This window comes from Chenopodium quinoa, unplaced genomic scaffold, assembly GCF_001683475.1.
Source record: "Chenopodium quinoa cultivar QQ74 unplaced genomic scaffold, ASM168347v1, whole genome shotgun sequence".
Taxonomy (NCBI): Eukaryota; Viridiplantae; Streptophyta; class Magnoliopsida; order Caryophyllales; family Amaranthaceae; genus Chenopodium; species Chenopodium quinoa.
The window spans coordinates 15,744,002-15,764,951 of NW_018742204.1; the positions used below are offsets into that span (position 1 = coordinate 15,744,002).

The 20,950-nt window shown below is 33.7% G+C and overlaps 1 protein-coding gene across 1 annotated transcript; it reads left to right on the forward strand.

The window, feature by feature from the left end:
- Positions 1–15,420: 15,420 nt before the first annotated feature.
- On the forward strand, positions 15,421–20,875 carry LOC110719859. The gene is made up of 6 exons (XM_021898843.1): positions 15,421–15,868; positions 16,626–16,793; positions 19,119–19,371; positions 19,470–19,636; positions 19,800–19,940; positions 20,077–20,875. The coding sequence occupies exons 1-6, from the start codon at positions 15,824–15,826 to the stop codon at positions 20,419–20,421; spliced, it is 1,119 nt and encodes a 372-aa protein (XP_021754535.1). The 5' UTR covers positions 15,421–15,823; the 3' UTR covers positions 20,422–20,875.
- Positions 20,876–20,950: the final 75 nt, after the last annotated feature.

Sequence of the window (20,950 nt, forward strand, 5' to 3'; positions counted from 1 at the left end):
CCTTTTTTTTTTACAAAAGTGACCCCTTTTTTTTACACAAAAGTGACCTTTTTATTTCACAAAAGTGACCCTTTTTTTCACAAAAGTGACCCATTTTTCACAAAGAGACCCTTTTTCACAAAAGTAATTAAGCTACATATGCAAAACAGAAAAACAGGGTATCAAAATCAACAAAAATAAACCCAAAATTAAAGATAACAATGTACGAAGTATAGTCTATGTGCAAAGAAAGGGAGTGGCATTTAGAATGCTACGTCTATAAGCAATTGATTCGTTCACATGGATCATCCTCGAAGAAATTCATGCACGAAAACCATTGGGATAAACATAAAGGATTAGCTAAATTTGAAGCAACCTTGACGAGAACAGGGATGAAAGCCTGGCATGAGTGGATGAAATCCGCCGGAGGGGCTCCGGCGGATTTCGGTTAAGGAATTAACAACAGCGGGGAGGTTTGGGGGTTATTGAGAGATTGGAGGAAGGTTTTAGTTGGAGAGGGGGTTTTTTGGTGGTGATGGCGGAGGTAAAGGGGGAGGTGGAGGCGGCGGCGACGGGGGTTTAGCTGGAACAAGGTTGAGGTTTCACTCTCTCTCTCTCTAGCTCACTGTCACTCTCTCTCATTTTTCAGGTAAAGGTTGAGCTGATTTACAATAATGATATTGTACATCGGATTTTTTCTAATATTTGTGATTACATTCCTCCTTTTTATTTTGGGTATTCCAAAACTACATTCCACCTTTCTATTTTTAGTATTTTTTTTTTAAAAAAAATATCCCAAATACACTCTCTTTTTCAGTTGTATTTACATTCTACTTTTAATGTTTGGTTGGCTAATGTACTTTTTCAGCCTTTAATTTTTTAGAATCCTTGTGCCAAATTACAATGAATATGATTGGTTAAAAATTTTCAATTAGGAGTATGTGATTGGTCCTTTTTTTTTGCAAAGGATTGATGATATGTCATGAGTAATCACTAATCTATCTTTGTTTTACTCAAAAACATTATTTCATGTTTTGTACTTCCCATTGCATTATCTAATTATTGTTATTTTTCTTATTCTTTCCTCCTTAATTCCCGTGTAAATTTCCAAACAGGAATGTAATTTAGAGACGGAGAGAGTAGTACTTAAAAAAAACAAAAAAAAAAAAAAAAAAACTACAGTAGTATTAGCGGCGCCTGTTCACTTCAGTTTACTTTCAATTCAGTTCAGTCAGCTCCAATCAGTTCAATTCAATTGCAATCAGTTTAGTTCAGCTCCTAATTTCCTTCTCTCATTAAATATTCATTTCAGCTCTATTCAGTTCAGTTCAACCCAACTCAGTTCAGTAAATGTGAACATGCCCTTAGAGTAGCTAACGCGAGCGATATGCACGCATAACTAGCTATATCCGAATATCTCTTTTAGTTTGGTTTTATGTCATTGGTTATTGGTGACATGGGAAAAAAATTGAAACAAAACAATTTAGGGTATAATTATTCGCACACTATTTTTAAGAGCTCAATAAAAGAGTAAAATAACACAAATGAGGGCAAATAAGTAGATAAAAATTTCAAAGCGTATAATTAAGAATTATCTCAAACTTTTTAAAAAGTAGGGAAGAAAAAGGCAAAAAACAAAAAAAACACAAGAAAAGAAAAACTATGCCACACATGTAAATAGACATTTTTAGGGATAAAGTTGGCATAACACTATTCATTAACATTTGGTTTAACTTCAATAAGGTTGGTATAAAACTGAGAATAAGGGATAGCTCAAGTGGTTAAAGCTTCCCTCCCGATTTCAGTATATCTTAGGATCGAATTTTATCTCCGTTTTTGTGGCTTTCTGAACAATTTTTGGTGTGCCTTAATAAGTTTTAAAAGTGTTGTTTAGTTAACATATGAAGTTGATCGAAATCCACCCTGGGAATTTCAAAAAAAAAAAAAAAAAAAAAAAAAAAACCCTAACATCCTCTCTCCTAATTACCCTCTCTAAAACCCTAGCCTCCATTACTGAATTTTATAGGGTCTTCCATTAGTTTTTATGATTAAAACCCCAATCTTTGTTTCTTGCGAGATTTTCTCTTTGTTAGCTATTAGGTTTATAATAACTATTCCTCGAAATACTGGGTTTTGATTATTTTGTTCTTCAAAGGAAAAGGTTTTTCTTCTCCTCTTTTGATAAACGATTTGCTTTTTTGCTTTGGTGGATTGTCATGAAATTGTTTCATTGGCAAAGAATTACAAAATTTATCAAATTCTCGATTACAATTAGATAAATTAATTGAAAATCATCTTCACAGCTACAACAAATCGTTATATTGTCTCTCCAAAACGATTATACTCCAACGATGTAAGCAAAAGATATTCCACAATGTAAGATCTATCTCCTAGATGAACGAAATTTATATAAAGGATTTATTTAATTGATTCAATATGTTATATATTTGTGAGGTTGTATGTTGTAGATTATATATATGGCTAGATTATGGGGTCATATATCAATAACAAATTTACAAATTAAACAAGAAACTAGTTCTTACAAACTACAAAGATATAACGTTGATTGTAGATGATGTAAAAAAAAATTAAAAAAAAATATAATGAAACTCAAATGGAAAATTCAATTGAAAACAAAAGGTACCATTAAAGCATCAGCAAGACCATAAGTAGTAGCAGCATCATCTAGACTTCCACCAACAAATTGCATAGATTTCAAGTTATCCATAAAATTGTCCATGTGTCTCGTCCACCCGCTTCTCATAGGACCTATTAAAGTACAAAGACAAATTATAAAGTACGAAATACCTTCTTTTTTTTCAACGCAATCCTTTATTGTAATTAGGCAAACAACATCATAAAAATTCTCATATCTCTCTCTTGGGAGAATTAATGTACAACAATTAGGTTGCATTTTTTTTCAAAAAAAAAGGAATGTATTGTGTGTATTTTGATTATTTTACTAGATATTTTATATCTAAGAGCTAGTTGTTTGGAAATTTGCTCGTTTATCATAAAGGAGAAAAAATTTGATATTAAATGTGATAAATTAACAAAAACTTCAATGACAACTAGCAAAAATCTCACAAATATTGCTCATATTTAACAAGGGAAATTGGCTTAAAAAATACCAACAATCAACGGTGTGTGCAAAATTATACAAACTTAATTATTTGCTAATAGCGGTACCACCTTTTATACTATATGTGCAAAATAGTACGCAAGTCACCAAAAATGTATTTTGAGTAAAATTCCGTCTATTTATTACTATTATTTTATTAAATTTTTTTTTCAAAATACATATTTTATTAATAATTTCCTTTACAATCAAATTAATAATGCATGCCCCACCCCTTTGTTAGGTTTTTTTTAATTGTCAATATATATTTAAATAATTTATTTCAAAATACATGTAGTGATTATTTCTACTACCAGTCTATCACACAATAGTAAATAGGGTATTTTTGATTTAATTAGTTTCAAAAATTGTTTTAAAAATCCAAAAAACTCCCTACATTATTTTGGTTGGTGAATGTGGGAAAATTTTGAATATTTTGAAACTAATTATATCAACATAATGATAATAATAAAGCATTTAAATAACCTTTACTATTGTGTGATGTGGAAATTACTATGTGTATTATGAAAAAAATTAGGGAAATTCTCAATGGTAACACTAAACTTTTTAATTTTCTCGGTGGTAAATTGCGAAAATTCTTATTATTCTAAACTTTAATTTATTATAATTTTCAATGGTGAACTTAATGAAGCAATTTAGTTAATATTAAACCATGGTTAACATCTTTTTAGTTTATATCATTAACCACGATTAGTTTTATTATTATTTTTAATAATTAACTTAAATTTAAAATTTTTAAAAAAAAACCCCACTCTCCTCATCGAACCAGCAACCCAACACCTCCCTTTGTCGGCGCCGCCGCCACCCAAACCCCCTCCACTTTTCTGGCGCCGGCGACCAGCCGTTCTCTTCGCTCCTCCTTCGATTTCCACCTCTCTTCCCTTGAAACCACCTGGAACCTCACCTCCCCCACCCCCGAAACCACTTGGAAACCTCCCCCACCCCCCAAAAACCCTCGGCGACCTCTCCTCTACCCCCGAAAACCCCGACCACCCAACCCACCACTCTTGAAAAACCCTAATCGGCCTCCTACACCCTCACAAACCCTCGGCGACCTCTCCACCACCCCCGAAAACCCTAGCCACCCAACCCACCACCCTCGAAAAACCCTAATCGACCCTTTCCCCACCCACAATTAGGATTTTTCGAGGGTGGCAGCTGGGTGGCTGGGATTTTCGAGGGTGGGGGAGGTGGGTTTCGGGGAATAAGGGAGATAGGGGTTTCGTGGGGTGGGGTGGGTTTGGGGGAGGGGGATGGGCTTGGCGCCGGCACCGACGTGTGGGAGGGAGGGAGGCTGGGCGCCGGCCGACCTGATAGTGGGGGAGTGGGGAGGGTGGCTGTTGGGGGAGGAGGTTTTTTTTTTATTTTTAATTAGTTTATTTATATAATATAATTAATTAAATATTAAAAAATATATAAAATCTTAACCATAGTTAATTATTTATTAAAAAAGTCATCATTAATGTCATTAGTAATAATTATAAATAGTTTAGGTTTACCAAAGATAATAATTTTTTTTGCAATTCACCACTAAAAAAACTAAAATAGTGTTACCATTGAGAATTTCCCAAAAAATTAATTACATGTTATTTTTCCTAACAAAAGGGTGGGCATTAATGCATTATCAATTTGGATTGTAAAGAAAATTGTTAACCTATGTATGTATTTTGAAAAGAAAACAGAAAATTAATATAAAAAAATAATAAATAATTACAAAGATAGACGGAATATTCATTGAAATACATTTTCGGAGATTAGCGTACTATTTTGCACATATAGTATAAAAGGTGGTACCACTAATAGAAAATAGTTGAGTTTGTATTATTTTGCACACACCGATGATAGTTGGTATTATTTTAAGCCAATTTTCCTATTTGACAATTGAGTAAAATGTTTGAGCGTTAGAAATCCACATTCATAACTACAAACCTACTATGCTTTGCTTTGAAAATTATAATAAATCTAATTCATTACTGTATATTCTAATAAATAAATTATTTAACTTCCCTTTCTTCATTCATTCTCCCGATCAAATTAATTTTGCATATATTAAATCAAAATTGTCCTAATTTTACCCAATAATTGGACCCTAATTAAGTTATCAATCATTTTCGAGAAAATACAAGTTTATAACCTAGATAAAATGTAGCGCTGTCTTTTCATGTGGTTTATTTAGGAGAATTTTGACTTATAACTTATTTTTCTTTTGACAGTGTTATTTGTACCGTCAACAATACAAACCCTAAAACACTTCCTTCTCTCTCCTCTACAAACCCAATTTTCTTCACCGCTCACTGTTCACCACACAACCATTTGCTTTGAATCTTGAACTTTGGCTCTTGCTTCTTCACCAATCACCATATTCAAGGTACCCTAAAATAGTTCTTTCTCTCTCCTTTACAAACCAATCTTCTTCTTCTTTTAGATCGCACAACCACCACATAACCCACAACACAACCACCGTTCCAACCAAATCGACCCCACTGCACAACCACGCACTCCTACCAAATCGAACCCACCACAGTCTACCGCCCTTTGTCTTCAACAACGTGACCACAATAACGATGATTAACCACTGACATCTTTGTCATACCTTCCCCTAAAGGGTTAATATGGTGCCCCTACTTTACATATTTTGCTACTAGGATGTCTTTTATTCGGCCGACCGGCTAGTTTATCGTCGCAAAGCGGCGATATATAGGTGGTTGTGGCCATGGGAGGGAGGGGGGGAGGAGAGAAGGAAATAATTCATGGTTAACGGTGTTAAAATCAAGCTGTTTGGGACAGCTGGCATGAACAGAAGAAATTTTTTTTTTTATTACATAGCGTAATCTTCAATGCAAAATATTTACAATAATTCCATAAGATAAATACACTATGTTTATCAAGGTGATAAACCTGGGGAGCCTCATTATTTTCTATAATTTAAAAAATAATTAATTTTGCCTCGTTAATATATACAGATTCAATAAGTTCAAACAAGTTACATTTAAGGTGAATAATTAAACAAAGCCAAGCTGCCTATATTTCTCAAAGTACACTAAAATGAAGGGCCTATTATGATTTACTGAACTGAGCTGAACTAAACTGAATTGTTTATAAGAGAAGGAAATTAGGAATTGAACTAAACTGAACTGAATTGAGTAGAGCTGAACTGAACTGAATTGAGTAGAGCTGAACTAAAACTAAGCTAAAGATAACAATCCTTAAGTGAAGCATACATAACTACATAATTAAAAGTGCATGTGCAAACGTGTGTCCACACTTGTTCACTACTAATTTAATTCTTTTTTTTAAGGTGTTTTTAAAGATCCATGCACGAGGGCGGGTGATCTTAATCAATACCAAGATCTCCTGAAATTGAGAAGGGAGCGCTAATTTCTTGAGTTGTTAGAGTCCTATATGAAAGGAATGGTGTCCTTCGAACAAGTGTACTATTCCGTTAGTGGGTTCAGAATTATTAGAAAGCTAATATATTCAGTAAGGTCAAGTGATCGGAATACCTGGATGGAGGTCGCTTCCGATCAGTAATATTAATGCATAATTAATATTACAGCTTAATCTTGACTGAACCCTTCGGGTCACACCCTAGCAACTAACGAACCGAAGCGACTAATTAATTATGAATTAATTAATAAGTCAACCGAGTAATTAATATTTAGACGTCGGGAATTCGAGCTTAGAGCGTCGAAACCGAACGTCAGAAGTCGAGTCGAAAAATAATAAAAGACGAGACATGAAAATAATAATAAATCAACAAAGACCAAAATACCCCTAGCATCGGAATGCCCCGAGCAAACCGAGTGCTAGGGGCATTTGACCTAGCATGGTGGCTAGCATGCGCACCAAGCCGAGCCTAGGCTGGCTGGTGTGTGCTAGCACACCAAGGCTAGCATCGCAAGACTAGGCACAAGCCTAGTACGTGCTAGTGCTGCTAGGGGGCTGCCTTGTGCTCGCATTGGCTAGCAGTCATGCCGCAACAAGCTGCAGCACCTAGCATGCAATGCGCGCCAGCCGTAGCAGCTAAGCAGCAGCATGGCTGGGCCATTGCGCGCATGCTAGCGCTATTGGGCCTGCTGGGCAGCCACGGCAAGGCAGCCCACCTTGGGTGCCTTGGTGCCCAAGTGTGGGTGCCACGTGGCGCGAATTGAGAAGAGTTTGAAGGGGTGTGTTGGCCGGTTTTTGGAGAGGAAGTGGGGAGCAAGTTTGGTCCCCCCTCCTCCAAATGGTCCTCGCCTAACCTCTCACATGAGCTTGTCACTTGTTAATTTATTACTAGTTTGATTATTTATTTTATTTTAGCTTTAAAATAAAATGGAAAAATCAAATTCTCCCACATTGATGGGAGAGCTTTTCACTCTCTTATTTTTCCTATAAATACCCAGGTTGGGGTATTGGGAAAACCACTTGAGTGAGAGTTGGAAAAGGCATCACCATTGTGAAAACCTTTGAACTCATTAATCACTCGGGTTTTGGTCGGGCCTTGCTAACTCCAAGGCATTGGACCGATTTTGGTGGTCGAGTTGTGGGTGGACTATCGTTGGAGGCCGTCGTATTTTCGAGGCTTGCTTTTGAAGTAAGAGCCCCTTCCGTCTGGGCGAAGCATGCTCCAAAGGTAATTATCTTGTCTTAATCTTGTGATTAATTTATTTATGTTTATGGTTTTATTTATTGCGAGTGCGGTCTTGGTTTTGGGTTTGTTTCCGCGGTGAGTCGGACTCACCAAACCCCAACACTATAAAGTTGGGTGATGTCACTTATGTTATATAGCTTTGTAGACTTTAGATAACTACATATTTTAACGCATGTTAAATTTACAAATCATGAAGATTCGCATAGCAGCTTGTTCATAATCTAAAATAGGTGATTTATGAGTAATTTCAATTATATCCTTGACATTTCTCCCTAAATTATATGAACTTCAAACCAACTATATGTAACTATATACCTATAAACCATGCTTGACTACATATATAGAAATTTATAAAAATTTAATAAACAATAATTTTCAATAATTAATAAAAATAATATATTAAAAATCAAAAAATGAAAAACAAATTAAAGTAGTACAATGTACCAAGCTAAGGTAAATGTTATATGTACCATAAGATCCATGCGCAAGGAACATAACAAGTTGAAGCTCATAATTAACCTCATTTGTATTACAAGTCTGAACCTGTATGCATGCATGAGACCTAAAATTAGTTGGATGAAATTAATGGTTATTCAAATAATAAAATTAGCTTAATATTTTTGAAGAAATCATTGAGCTTAATTAATTAAATTGCTTTTATTTCATTTTTTAATGTATTCAACTTAGTTTTCATGATGAAGTAATATGTATATTTATACAATATGCTAGAAAATAAAATAAAAACTAGGAAAAAAACTCCCAAAGAAATATTGTTAATTGGCTAATTTATTGAAATAAATCTAGTAAAATGGAGCACAATAATTTTATTTTAATGTTGAAAGAAAAATTTATTACCTGTTCACGTCCACAAAATTCCCTATAAAAGAATAAATAAATAAACCTCTAATTAGCAAAGCAAAATTGGGTCATAAAATGAAATGTTTGTAACAATATATAATTTACCACAATAATACACTAACAATTTTGTTAAATTCATTTGAAATTGTATTTAATTTAATAAGAAGTCCATGTCAAAGCCCATTATCTTAACCAAAAAATGACTTCTTTTAACTTATTTGCTTAGAACTTATACTCAATTATTGACCTTAATTTAAATTTATTGATCTTAAACTTAACTTATCAAAATTAATAATATGAACGAAATTAACATATTAAATATTTTATCGAAATAAATCTATTGGTGTAATTTTGAAGTAAGAAAAAAAACCTAATTATGAGATTTATTTTGCCAAATGGAGTATTACTTAATCGAAATATTTTATACCAATCCCAACTTTTCGATGTCGTTGACTACCTTATTTCCGCCGCTGACTCGTAGTTTGCAAGTCACATGCCTCTCTCCTTTGAAAAAAAAACTACTTTCACCCGCCCATTTACCTTTATTTCCAATGAAGTATTTCTCTCTTTTATTATCCCTCCCTCTTCTTCTCTCACCTCAATAAGATCTCATTGTTCACCACTACCCCTCCACTTCTCCATGGTAGTAACCTCTCCACCACCATCACCAATATTTTGAAAAAAAAAAACCCTTGAATTGGGGGCGGCGGTAATTTTATGTGAGAACTTTGAAGGTTGGATGCATATTGTGTCATAAGTATATGTAGATATTATAATAAGTATTATGACATTAATTTTATAAAATACTATGTATTTTGAAACCAAATACTATGCACTTAAATGAAGGGAGATATTCTATAAATGATTTATATATATATATATATATATATGTATATATATGTATATATATATATATATGTATATATATATATATATGTATATACATATATATATATATATATGTATATACATATATATATATATATATGTATATACATATATATATATATACATATATATATATATACATACATATATATATATATACATATATATATATATACATATATAACACTATGTACATAAAATAAATTAAAAAACAGGGAAGGTTGTAGAAATTTATTAGAAAAGATAAAGAAATAGCTGGTTATCAACATAGAAATTCTTGGTATATATATACAATTGACAATTAAAGTTGGTTTTATCTTATGATGTATGAAACATATTAAATATTTATTTTGTTAAATTGATGTGTAGAATGTAATATAATGTTTGTATCGAATAATTCAACTAAGCAAATTGGACATCGTATATGTACAAATATGTGAAATTAGTTTAAATTCAATTTACATCAAAATAAATATATATATTTTGTGCTCTATAAAATTTAAATCCTATTATTTACATACAAAAAAAAATAACATATATATTTCCAATTACTGGTGGATCGGAAGTAAAGAATTTTTTTTTTATGTGAAACGAGCCTCGAATCCGAATTAGCTCAAAGGGTGAATCGGCTAAAACACCAAAGAAATTAAAAAGTTTTTATGTGATCTTAATTAATTCTTAATTTTCATATAATAGTTAACTCAAAAACTAAGTTTACAAATGAAAATTTACAGCATACTGTTTTTTAACGCTTTATACACAAATTAAGTATCCTAAGTGAATGAGATTTTTTTAAGGAAAATAGTGAATTTACAACTTTCTTATACAGCGCACTATTTTCTCATTTGCAAATACATTAAATACAAAGATTCATACAAATTTCATTAATTTATAACAAAGAATGGCATTACCTAACAATTTTCTCAAGATAATCAGAAATGATGGTTGACCAATGCATTCCCAAAAGAGCAGTCCCCTCAACAACGATGATTAATTGCTTATCGGCAGCCATTACTCCTTCAATTTTCAATTGCACTTTTCACTCTTGGATGTTTATTCTGAAATACAAATCCCTCTGTCTCTATCTCTACCCCTTCTTATAAAATAATATTATTTACATCCGAATTATTTATTGCGTATCATATATAATTAATCTTTTAGCTTCTTAGACAAATATTTTCCCTTTCTAGCATATTTTGTATAACAACATGATTTTCTACCTTTTAGAAAAATTTCCATCTTATAATATTTTGTACAAATTTGAATTACAATTTTAAAATGAAACCGTTGTGTAATAATGGTCAAAGGTATATACTATTATAAGCCTTAATTATGTTCATACAAAGCATTTGTTCCAATAAATTTTGGAATGGATGAACTATGAATTATACATTTAATGGAGGAAAGAAATGTAACGCTAATTAATGCCTTCAATTACTACAGATTTAACGTAAACATTTATTAGTAAAATGACACTCATATCCCTGCGTATACACCTATTCGTGTCTCGACTTAGTGATGAATGATCTTTTATCGTCAATTGTTCAAGTTGCGCAACGAAACGAAGAATTACTCGAAAATCTACCCTTAGCTCAATCTATTTTCCCTTAAACCATATCCCTTTTAGCCCAAATTACAATCCAAGCCACCCCCCTCCTGGTTTTGAGCCCAAACGCCTAAACCTATTTGAACATACAACCTCCATCAACCCAACCACATAAGCCCTAACCTAACCCTAATTTGTATTAGGCTGAAAACACGTTTAGAGTGGTCATCAAGGTAATTATCTTCACAATCTTGCAAAATTAACAAAATTAAAACATTTTTGCATAATTACATTTGCACCGTGCAATGGTGCAATTCAGCACAATGAGATTCATGCACCGCGTCACGGCACTTTCACCATGCATGGAATGACATTTGTTTTATTCTTCGACGGTGTTTTGTTTCTTGCACAACACTTCTTTTCCGCACCCAGCCTATAAATACGACCGTGATCCTAGGTTTTCAAACAGCAACACACCACAATACGAACATAAACAATAGAATTTGATCACATGGTCATTGTACGATTTAATTCAGTAACCGTTTCCAAACAATTTAAAGTTCCTTTGCAATTATCGGCCAAATTCACATATATCAAAACAACAACTGTTTTTCCTTGTTGCTTTACATCTTCCAATAACAATTTATTTTTATCCTAAAATGTGCAAATCAACAATGATTCTAGAATTGAAACCCTAGGATACGATGATTGGAGGAATAATATCAAGCAACAGAAATGAACATGGAGTTTATCAGGGGTTGATTTCAGAGTGAGGGAAGGGAAGGGGCGGTTTCGAGGGTTGCGGTTAAGGGAAGGGGCGTTTTACGGGGTGGGGGAAGGGAGGGGGAGTTTTTGAGGGCGGGTAGGGATGTCAATGGGGCGGGGCGGGGCGGATGTTGGCCTTCCCATACCCATCGCCACCTAATATTTTCATCCCCATCCCCGCGGCGGGTCCAATTTTCATCCCCATCCCCGCCCCACCGGGTACAACTCCAAAACCATCCCCGCCCCACCCCCCACTTGGATATCCATCCCCACCTAATCCCCACCAAAAACCCGCCTAATCCCCACCCAAGATCCACCTAATATCCGTATATCAAATACACAATCTTACATAATTAATACGAATTATAAAATAAAACATTATATACACATTTTTGTGTTATAATATAAATGTCGTACAAAGTATTATAATTAATATTGTATTTCATGTAATTATTTTATAAATAGAATAAAAGTATGTAATTTTGCTTTAAAAGATATATAGATGTGGGTATGAGGTGGGGATGGGGCGGGTACGAAGTGGGGCGGGTGGGGCGGGGCGGGGATGGGGCGGGTACAACTTAAAATCCACCCCCGCCCCATCACCCATGGCGGGTATGATTTTTATCCCCATCCCCGCCCCACCACCCGCCAAACCGAGACCCATCCCCGCCCCATTGGGGCGGGGATGGGGCGGGTCTCCTACTTGACCCGCCCCACTGAAATCCCTAAGGGCGGGGGAGGGCGAGAGAAGGGCTGAGGTGTTTGCCTTTAGGGGAAGAGAGGAAGGGTGGTGGTTGCTGGTGGTTTAATTATTCTTTTCAATTTTTTTAGTGTTTTTGACCAATCGGAGCTTAATACGTGTCATGTAACTTGTTACAATAGCTAGGTCGTTGACTTTTGTTGACCGGTCATGACCTAATAGAAGAAAACGCACCCCAAAGGTGGGATTATTAGGAAATAATTGATAGTTCAGATTAACAAAAGTAAGTGGCCTAAAGTTGGGATTAATATTACTAATTTCCCTAAAACTAATGCGTGTCACCATAACACACAATAATTCCCTTTCTCTTCACTTTTTTTTTTGCTGAATTAAAATTATTTTTGTCGAACTGAAATTATTTTTAATTTGGGGACAAAAATTAGTTTTACTGAATTGAAGTTTATTTTACTTATTAAACTAATTATATTTGTTATTTGAAATTATTGCTTTATATCAATAAAAATAATTTTTACTGAACAATAATTATTGAACTAGATATTTTTTAAGGTAACGATAGAGATAGAGAACGAAAAAGACCTAAGTGTCAAAACTGAGTACACTATTATGTCGATTCTCATCTTGCAATTTGATCTGGCATTGTCTGATTGTTAACTTATTCAATAAAATAAAATAAAAATTAAATGACACAAAAATGATCAATAATAAGTTCTAATATATTTTTTTTGAAGAATTCCCATAAAGTTACTTTTTCCATTTCTTCCTATTTGACACTTTTTTAATCATATTTGCCAATGCACTTAACAACTATTAATTAATATCTTTAATTACTGATAAAAAAAATTAAAAAAAAGTTAATATTTTGATAATATATACCGTGAATTCATGACGAATCTAACAAGATCCCATATATTCTTGTATATGTGTCACCAGATGAAGCCCGTGCGATGCACAGTTTGCTTGAATTTTTAAAAATATTTTTAAAAATTTATTTATGTGCTAAAATTTGTTACATATTTAGATAAATATTCTAATATCAAAAGATAATATTTTATATTTAATTAATTTAAACTTAAAAATATCATTCGTCAATTTTGCTTGCGTGACATTTGAATTAATTAATCTTAAAAATAAATTAATAATCTCTTATTTAATTGGCTACATTTAAAATTTATAATCTTACATGGCGCTAAGAAAATCAACACAAAGTTTCATATGTGGCTGGCCACACAATATTAAAAAAATAATAATAATAAAAAATAAAAAAATCAGTTTCTTCTCTTCTCTCCCTCTTCTTTCTGTCTCCTATTTTCTTCTTCTAAGTTGGGGTTACTACTTTATCTCTCTTCTCTCTCCTCTTTTACTTTTCTCCATAATTTGAATTTTTTGATGAAGAGATAATCGTTGATGAGAAGTTGAGTTCGAGTTTTCAAGGTTGGAGCTCCTAGTTATTGTCGCCGAAAAACAACTTAAAGGTTTTTAAGGCCAAATTCGGCCAAAAAAACTCTAGATCTAGAGTTTTCATGGTCGAACATGGCCTTTTTAGCCATATTTAAAGTGATATTCAAAGCCATTGTTAATTTTAAAGGTATTTGTTCTTTTTTTTTAGGATTTTTTTTATTTTTACCACCAAAAAAAATTAAAAAAATGTTTTTACCACCAAAACTTCTAAAACTTTTATTTTACCACCAAATAAAAAATTAAAAGTTGTTTTTTACCACTGACGTCAAAAACCTAACGGAATTTTCTAAATTCTTCGATTTTCGTGTCAAACACAGGCTCTTTAGGGGTTTTAGGGGGCACTTTAGCCCTATGGATCCAATTTGAGGTCAGAATTAACAAAAAATGATCGGAAATGTCTCGTTTAGGACCAAAGTGCCCCCCTAAACCTATGAAAAACATCTTTTGCGCACAAAATTCGAAGGAATTTTTTTTAAACCGTTAGATTTAACGGTTTTCTTGACGTTTGGTGGTAAAAAACAATTTTTAGAAATTTTTTTGGTGGTAAAATAAAAGTTTTAGAAGTTTTGGTGGTAAAAAACAATTTTTTGAATTTTTTGGTGGTAAAAGTCAAAATTTCCTTTTTTTACGATTTGGTTGTGGGTTCAGTTGGATCTATGTTTGTTGTGGGTTTGGTGTATGATGGTGGTGTCATGGTGTATTGGGGGTGGGGCAGTGGCGTATTAGGGATGGTGGTGGGTCAGGGGTTACAAGGTCGGGGGTTACTAGATGGGTAGGTCGGGGGTTACTTGAAGGGTTACTTAAGTGGGGTCACTTAAGTGTGGTTACTTAGGGGTTACTTGGGGAGTTACTTAAAAGGTTACTAGAGGGGTTACTTTTAACCCGGATTGGACAGAAGACCGAAAATTAGAATTTTAAGAACCGAAGACCGGACTGATTAAGCTAGGACTGAACCCGGATCGAACCGAAAGAATCGGTCCGAAACCCGGACCAGACCGCTTTGGACCGATTTAAGAGTTTTTTTTATAATGAATACTAAATTTTTTATAAAGTTATGGAAAACACAAAAAAAAAAAAGTAAAGGAAAAACTATATTTTAATGTCATTTTTACGTTTTTTTTTTTAATGTTTAGTTTAAAAAAACTTATAAAGTTAAAGTTTTTAAAGCTTATCAAGGATAATTTTAACCATTATTTAAGGTTTTATGCATATTTTTAATAAAAAATTCGGTCCGATCCAAGACCATTTTTATAGGGTTTTGGAGCGGGTCGGACCGAAGACTGGAAAAATGAATTTCAAGACCCGAACACTGGAACGAATAATTTGGTCCGGTCCGGTCCGGACCGATTTATGAACACCCCTAGTGTGAATACATGGACAGTGATATAAAAAAAAAAGGAGAAAATATGTTAGAAACTAGATTAATGTCGTTCGATGCTTTGATCAAAATAAAATATTTTACATTTATTTATTCGTGAATACTCCGTATGGTTTTTATCGGTTTAACTCAACCTGATTATGTGAAGAGGGTCCCCACTCAACGAAATTCCCTCCCGCCTTCCACAACAGATCTTCCTAGAAATAAACGAAGTTCAGACGAATTTGGAACTATTTATTAATTTATAAATTAATAAAATTTATGATCACAAATTCTTCTTTCTTTGTCTCCTGATTTGGGTAGATTATCATCAGTATTCTACCAAATTCTATTCAATTTTCACTCTCCTAACACCCAGATTCTCTTTCGTTTTTTTCTGGGATTAAATTTAATTGGAATTTTGGATTTTTGGAAGAAAGGAGAGAGAAATAGACAGCTACGCCAGTAAAGAACTAAAGATGATGTTGCAGTATAATGGGTTTTCAGGGCTTAAGACAAAAAGGGTATTTTTCTTTTACTTTTTTTTTTTTCTTTCTGTTGGCATTTTATATCTGAAATTCGTAGTGAATTGGGGTTTTTATTTTCTGCTATACATTGATTATTTTAAGTTTTGGGTGATTAAGTTTTCTTGTGGAATTATCTGATTTTTGTAGATTAAAGGAAATCAAGTTTTAGGTGTTCTTTGTTTGTTGCCTGAAAAAGAATGCTTTTTGATTGGATATTAGTTTTTTTGGCTGTCTAATTTGTGTTATCAAGTTGGCAATCTGTAGAATTTTAATGGGGGTTTAGTGGTTTATGCAATCGAAATCGATTTTGCGTGTTGAAATAATCATATTTGGCTGTACTGGGTAGCTAAAGTTATGAAATGAGCTGAGATGTTTACTATCAACAATGAATTGCACCTTCTGTTTATTGTTTCAATTGAAAAGACAAACCAAGAATAGTATTACTAGGAATGGGCATTTATGGTTATGGATTATAGAATAGTACCCGTAATCGAGCATTCTTGTAATCATGACTTGTCTTGCTCTCTTATGACAATTGATTGCTATTCATACAGCATAGTGGGTAGCACTATGAAGTTCTACATAATTTTGACATAACCTTGGTTCACATCTTGTTATATGAAGTGAAGCTATCAATGTGGTTTAAACTCAAGTAACTTAGCTTACTGGTAATCTTTCTGCTAGGGAGAAGAAAAAATGATTGATACTGTTTCAGTCCTGTTGGTTTCAAGATATATTTTCTGTTTGCCTGCAGATTGTGTTTGAAGATGTTTTCAGTGTGCTTGATTCTGTGAGTCTTGAGCATCTGAAAGAACTAACTGCAAGGCGTAGAGTGATTGAGGAATCTATAAACGCAACCAGCTTCATCACAGAAGCTACTGCAAGGGAGATGTCTGGAGGGCTGACTTCTCGCAGTCAACAGGTTAGTTCTTCAATGTAATTGTCTTGTCTGGTATAGTGGTATGTAACGATCTCGATTGTGCTTTTTTTCCCAAAATCTTCTCTTTATCACTTAGATCTTGGCTTATCGGTTGTTTATTAAGAAACTCAGCTAGTAAGGACATTGCTTCTGTCTTGACTCCCCTTAAGAAAGGGTTTGTCTGTTGATAGTTTTAAACATTGTGCCTCCTAGTGCTTTCAAACTACTTGTCTGTTGTGATTTTTCTGGTAGATAACAGGTTTGTTGGTATAACCTTCAACTTTCCTAAAGAGTAGATGTTTTTAAAATAACCGGAGAGGGGGATTCAGGGGAAGGGTTTGGAAGGTGGGTGGGTGGGGGGCTGATAAATTTTGTTAGTTATCTTGTGAAACTTAAAAATGAACCAGGGCATGCAACATGTCCAGTTGGCCCGGCCTAAGGCAACATCATATGCTAACACAAACGGCTCCTGTCAAAAACTAGTGCACCAATTTGCAGCTCTGACCTAGCAAATGCAAGCAACAGCAATAAAACATCAACCAGCTAGGAATGAAAGACGTAGTATTATGAGCAAGTTTAATTAATAGCTTACTGGCTTAAAGTAGCAGTAGCAAGCTGCAACAAAATTCAAAAGTCAGCTAAATTTACCCTTCTGTCAAAACCAGCAACCTCCTTGATTTTATTTTATTTTTTATTTATTTATTTATTTATAATTTTTTTTTCTGAAACCATATTTAATCTGAAGCACCTAATTACTTTTCTGATCCATCCCTACACATCAAATATCCGTTGGTTCTGAATCCTGGTTTTTATTTTTTTTCTCAAAGACAATCTGTCTTGCAATGGAATTCTCAGGCATTCTCTTGTCTTTAAATTCTTATGTACCTGATACCTCTCTTCCTACTTGTCACGAACAAGTTCGTTATCTACATGGCTTTTTTTCCCTATACAGTTCACAAAAGGTCAAGCCCAAGCCAACTAGGAGAGCCTATCAGCATAGACACTACAGAAATACAAACCAAACTCATCTAGCTTATAATCATTTTAAGACTATGTGCTACAAGCCTTTGGTATATCCAGGCATGGGACACATTCACTACCAGAAGCAAAATTTATTTTCTGCTGTCTATCTGCACTATGCAGCTTCTGTACTAAAACAAATTAAGTTTTTCAATACATGAAGCAATGATTTCCCACCTTAAAATAAAAAGAGCAATACTGTGGTTTCAATCAAATTTGAATTTCTGCTTAAACCTCCTTGAAGTATCTGTTGCACCTCTGAAGGAAGTGTGGTTGACTAAGCCAGTAAGCCTTTCTGTGTAACAACAAACAAGGTTGAGAAATTCATGCTTGCAATCCTACTCTATGTAATTGCAATCCTGTGATCATGAACAAGCTTAAATTAAACTTTAAAATAATCCCTAATATTGCATCTCCAATATTAGATCAGGTGACAAGTTGACAACCCGTATGTAGACCTAGGGTCTCAACTTAAACTACATATATATATATATATATATATATATATATATATATATATATATATATATATATATATATATATATATATATATATATATATATATGTATATATAAAGATGCACACATATCACCTTTCACAATAAAACTTTTATTCCTTCTCTTGATAAAAATCTTGCTTTTGATAGCAGAGCTCACTCTTAATCATTCTTATTTAAGAAACATGAATACAGAACCATGGCTTCAGCAAATCACCATTCTGAATTGTGCTTATCTCATCATTTGCTCCTCTTGATACTAGCTTTTTTTTTATGAGGAGAGGTAGGGGATAATTAATTTAGGCTTGATGTTGGCTCTCTTGACACTTAGACAACATCTTAAAATTTTCCAAAATTGACATACCATTTCCTTTAGATGTCACAGAGTTGGGCTTTTTTTTTTTTTTTTTTTTTTTTTTTTTGGGGTGTCCCTTTTACTTAATTGAAACAATTTTAATTTTATTTCAAGAATAGTTGGCTTGTATGGCATGTACAGGGATCTTGTTTGCACTTTGGCAGAATATTTATAAATACTCAAGAGGCAAGACAAGATGCTATAGAAAATTGGATATTGATCTACGCTTACTTGTTACCTTTAAATAAAATGCATTTTCATAAATAAACCTAAAAAGTCTTATTTATAATAGAGTGGCTAAGATTTCTAATAGTTGCTTGGTTTCTATAGACATAGTCCATTTTCATGATAATTTCGTGACCATTCTTTACTTCCTGTGTGGTTCTTGTCTCATTCTGATGGTTCTCTGATAATAACAAATTGTCCCTTAACAAAGGAATTTTTCAAATGTCTCAGGATATTCAGAAACTTGAACAGTATCTGCCACTGCTGCAGAACTTTATTGTCCAAGTTGATTCGATAAGTCGAAATAAGGATTTGTTGATCTTAGAGCTGAGAATACAGTGGAGTAGCACCCTTAGCTCTATGAAGTTTAGATTTGGCGGTCCAAAGTTTTTCCAAATAAATAGTTTGAAGTATGAACTTGGGATGGTTCTGTTTCTTTATGGTTTGACTATCCGTGAGAGAGCCTTTGAAGTTTTTTCAGAAGGTTAGTACTTAATTAGCATAATCGTAATTCACTTGCTTATCAAAAAATTTTATTGGTTCCTGCATCTATATTAAATTTTAGTTATATTATTATCATAGATATGCAGCAATCTGCCAGCCTTCTGAGAAAAGCAGCTGGAATCTACAAATATTTGAGTGCTGAAGTCCTTCCACTTTTGCAATCTATCTTGCCTCCAGAGAAGCCACCAGAAACTACAACGAATGTCTCTTCTGCCATGAATAATATTTGCTTGGCAGAAGCTCAGGTATGTCCATTATTGTCCAATAGCCTCAGTGTATGTTAATTATTTATGTCATCTTCATATGTATAACAGAGGAATTCACTCAGATATACAATGTCAATACTTCTTCAGTCAGATGTGATTTTAAAGTTTGATGATTTTTTTTTTTTCAATTTATAATTTGTAGGCAATAGCCATAAGAATTGCAGAAAAGCAGGGATTGTCCAATGGTGCACTAGCAAAATTGCACTATGGCGTTACACAGCTCTTGGATGAAGCAAGTTCTGTTCTGCAATCAGAACCTAAAGATGTTTCTCGCAAATTTATAGTAAGTGCATCATTTCTGCACCTACTAAGTAAGCAAAGAGCTTAATTCTGAATTTATATCAGTGGCGTCTGTCCATATTGTATCCCGTTCTTCTTTCTTGATGTAAACACCATAGCTGCAATTTTGTTATCTGCAGGAGTTTATATATACTTGCAGTACTCTACATGAATTGAAAAGTTATAGACGCCTTGCTGAAAGCTACAAACAGTCTGAACAGATGGGAGTGGCCATTGGTCTTCTTAACTGTGGAATGAGTAAATCAAAGAACTTGCCTGGAGAACAGACTTGGCGAGAAGCTTTTAAAAGTGAAGTTTACAAGATCTCTGATATGCTAAAAAAGTACAATGATGAAAATGCATTTGTCTGGCAGCAAAAGATCCCACTAGATTATGAGTTGCCATCCTTGGAAGGTAGAACGGTAGTGACCACCACCTCTTATGAGCCTCAAAGATGGGAAAGAGAAATTGCTTTCAGCAGCTGAAAGCAAACCGTATTTACTTGTACAGTATCATTTATTGTGTAAAAAGTACTGATTCACTTCGCTTCTTGTGTATACCAGGCTTACCAGCTGAGCCTGGAGTTTTGTTTCAGAAAGGAGTTTTGTTCCTGTCTTGCTGAAGTCAATATTCATAAGGCTTGAACGGTAGGCCGTTAAGGGCAATGTAGGATTTGAGTGTAAATGAAGATTACAGAGCTGGAGCTGCTGTTCAGTGTCCATGCTGATTTTGGTTGCATTTTGCAGGACTGATTAGTGAATACTAAGGAAAAATTAAAACTTTTTCAAGGAAATTGCATCCTTGAGTTGTTCGTTCATGTCTTAATTGCATTGTTTACAAATTGATGATCCAGCCAATCCATTTTTACTTAAATTGGTTTCCGTTTTTTAGATTGAAAACAAATACAATAATGATAAAGAGGATATTGTTCTTGTACTAGGATTACTTTGTCTAATCACCAAGATGGAAAGTCTCATTTTATAAGCATTTAAACGTCAAAGATTTCAATATAGA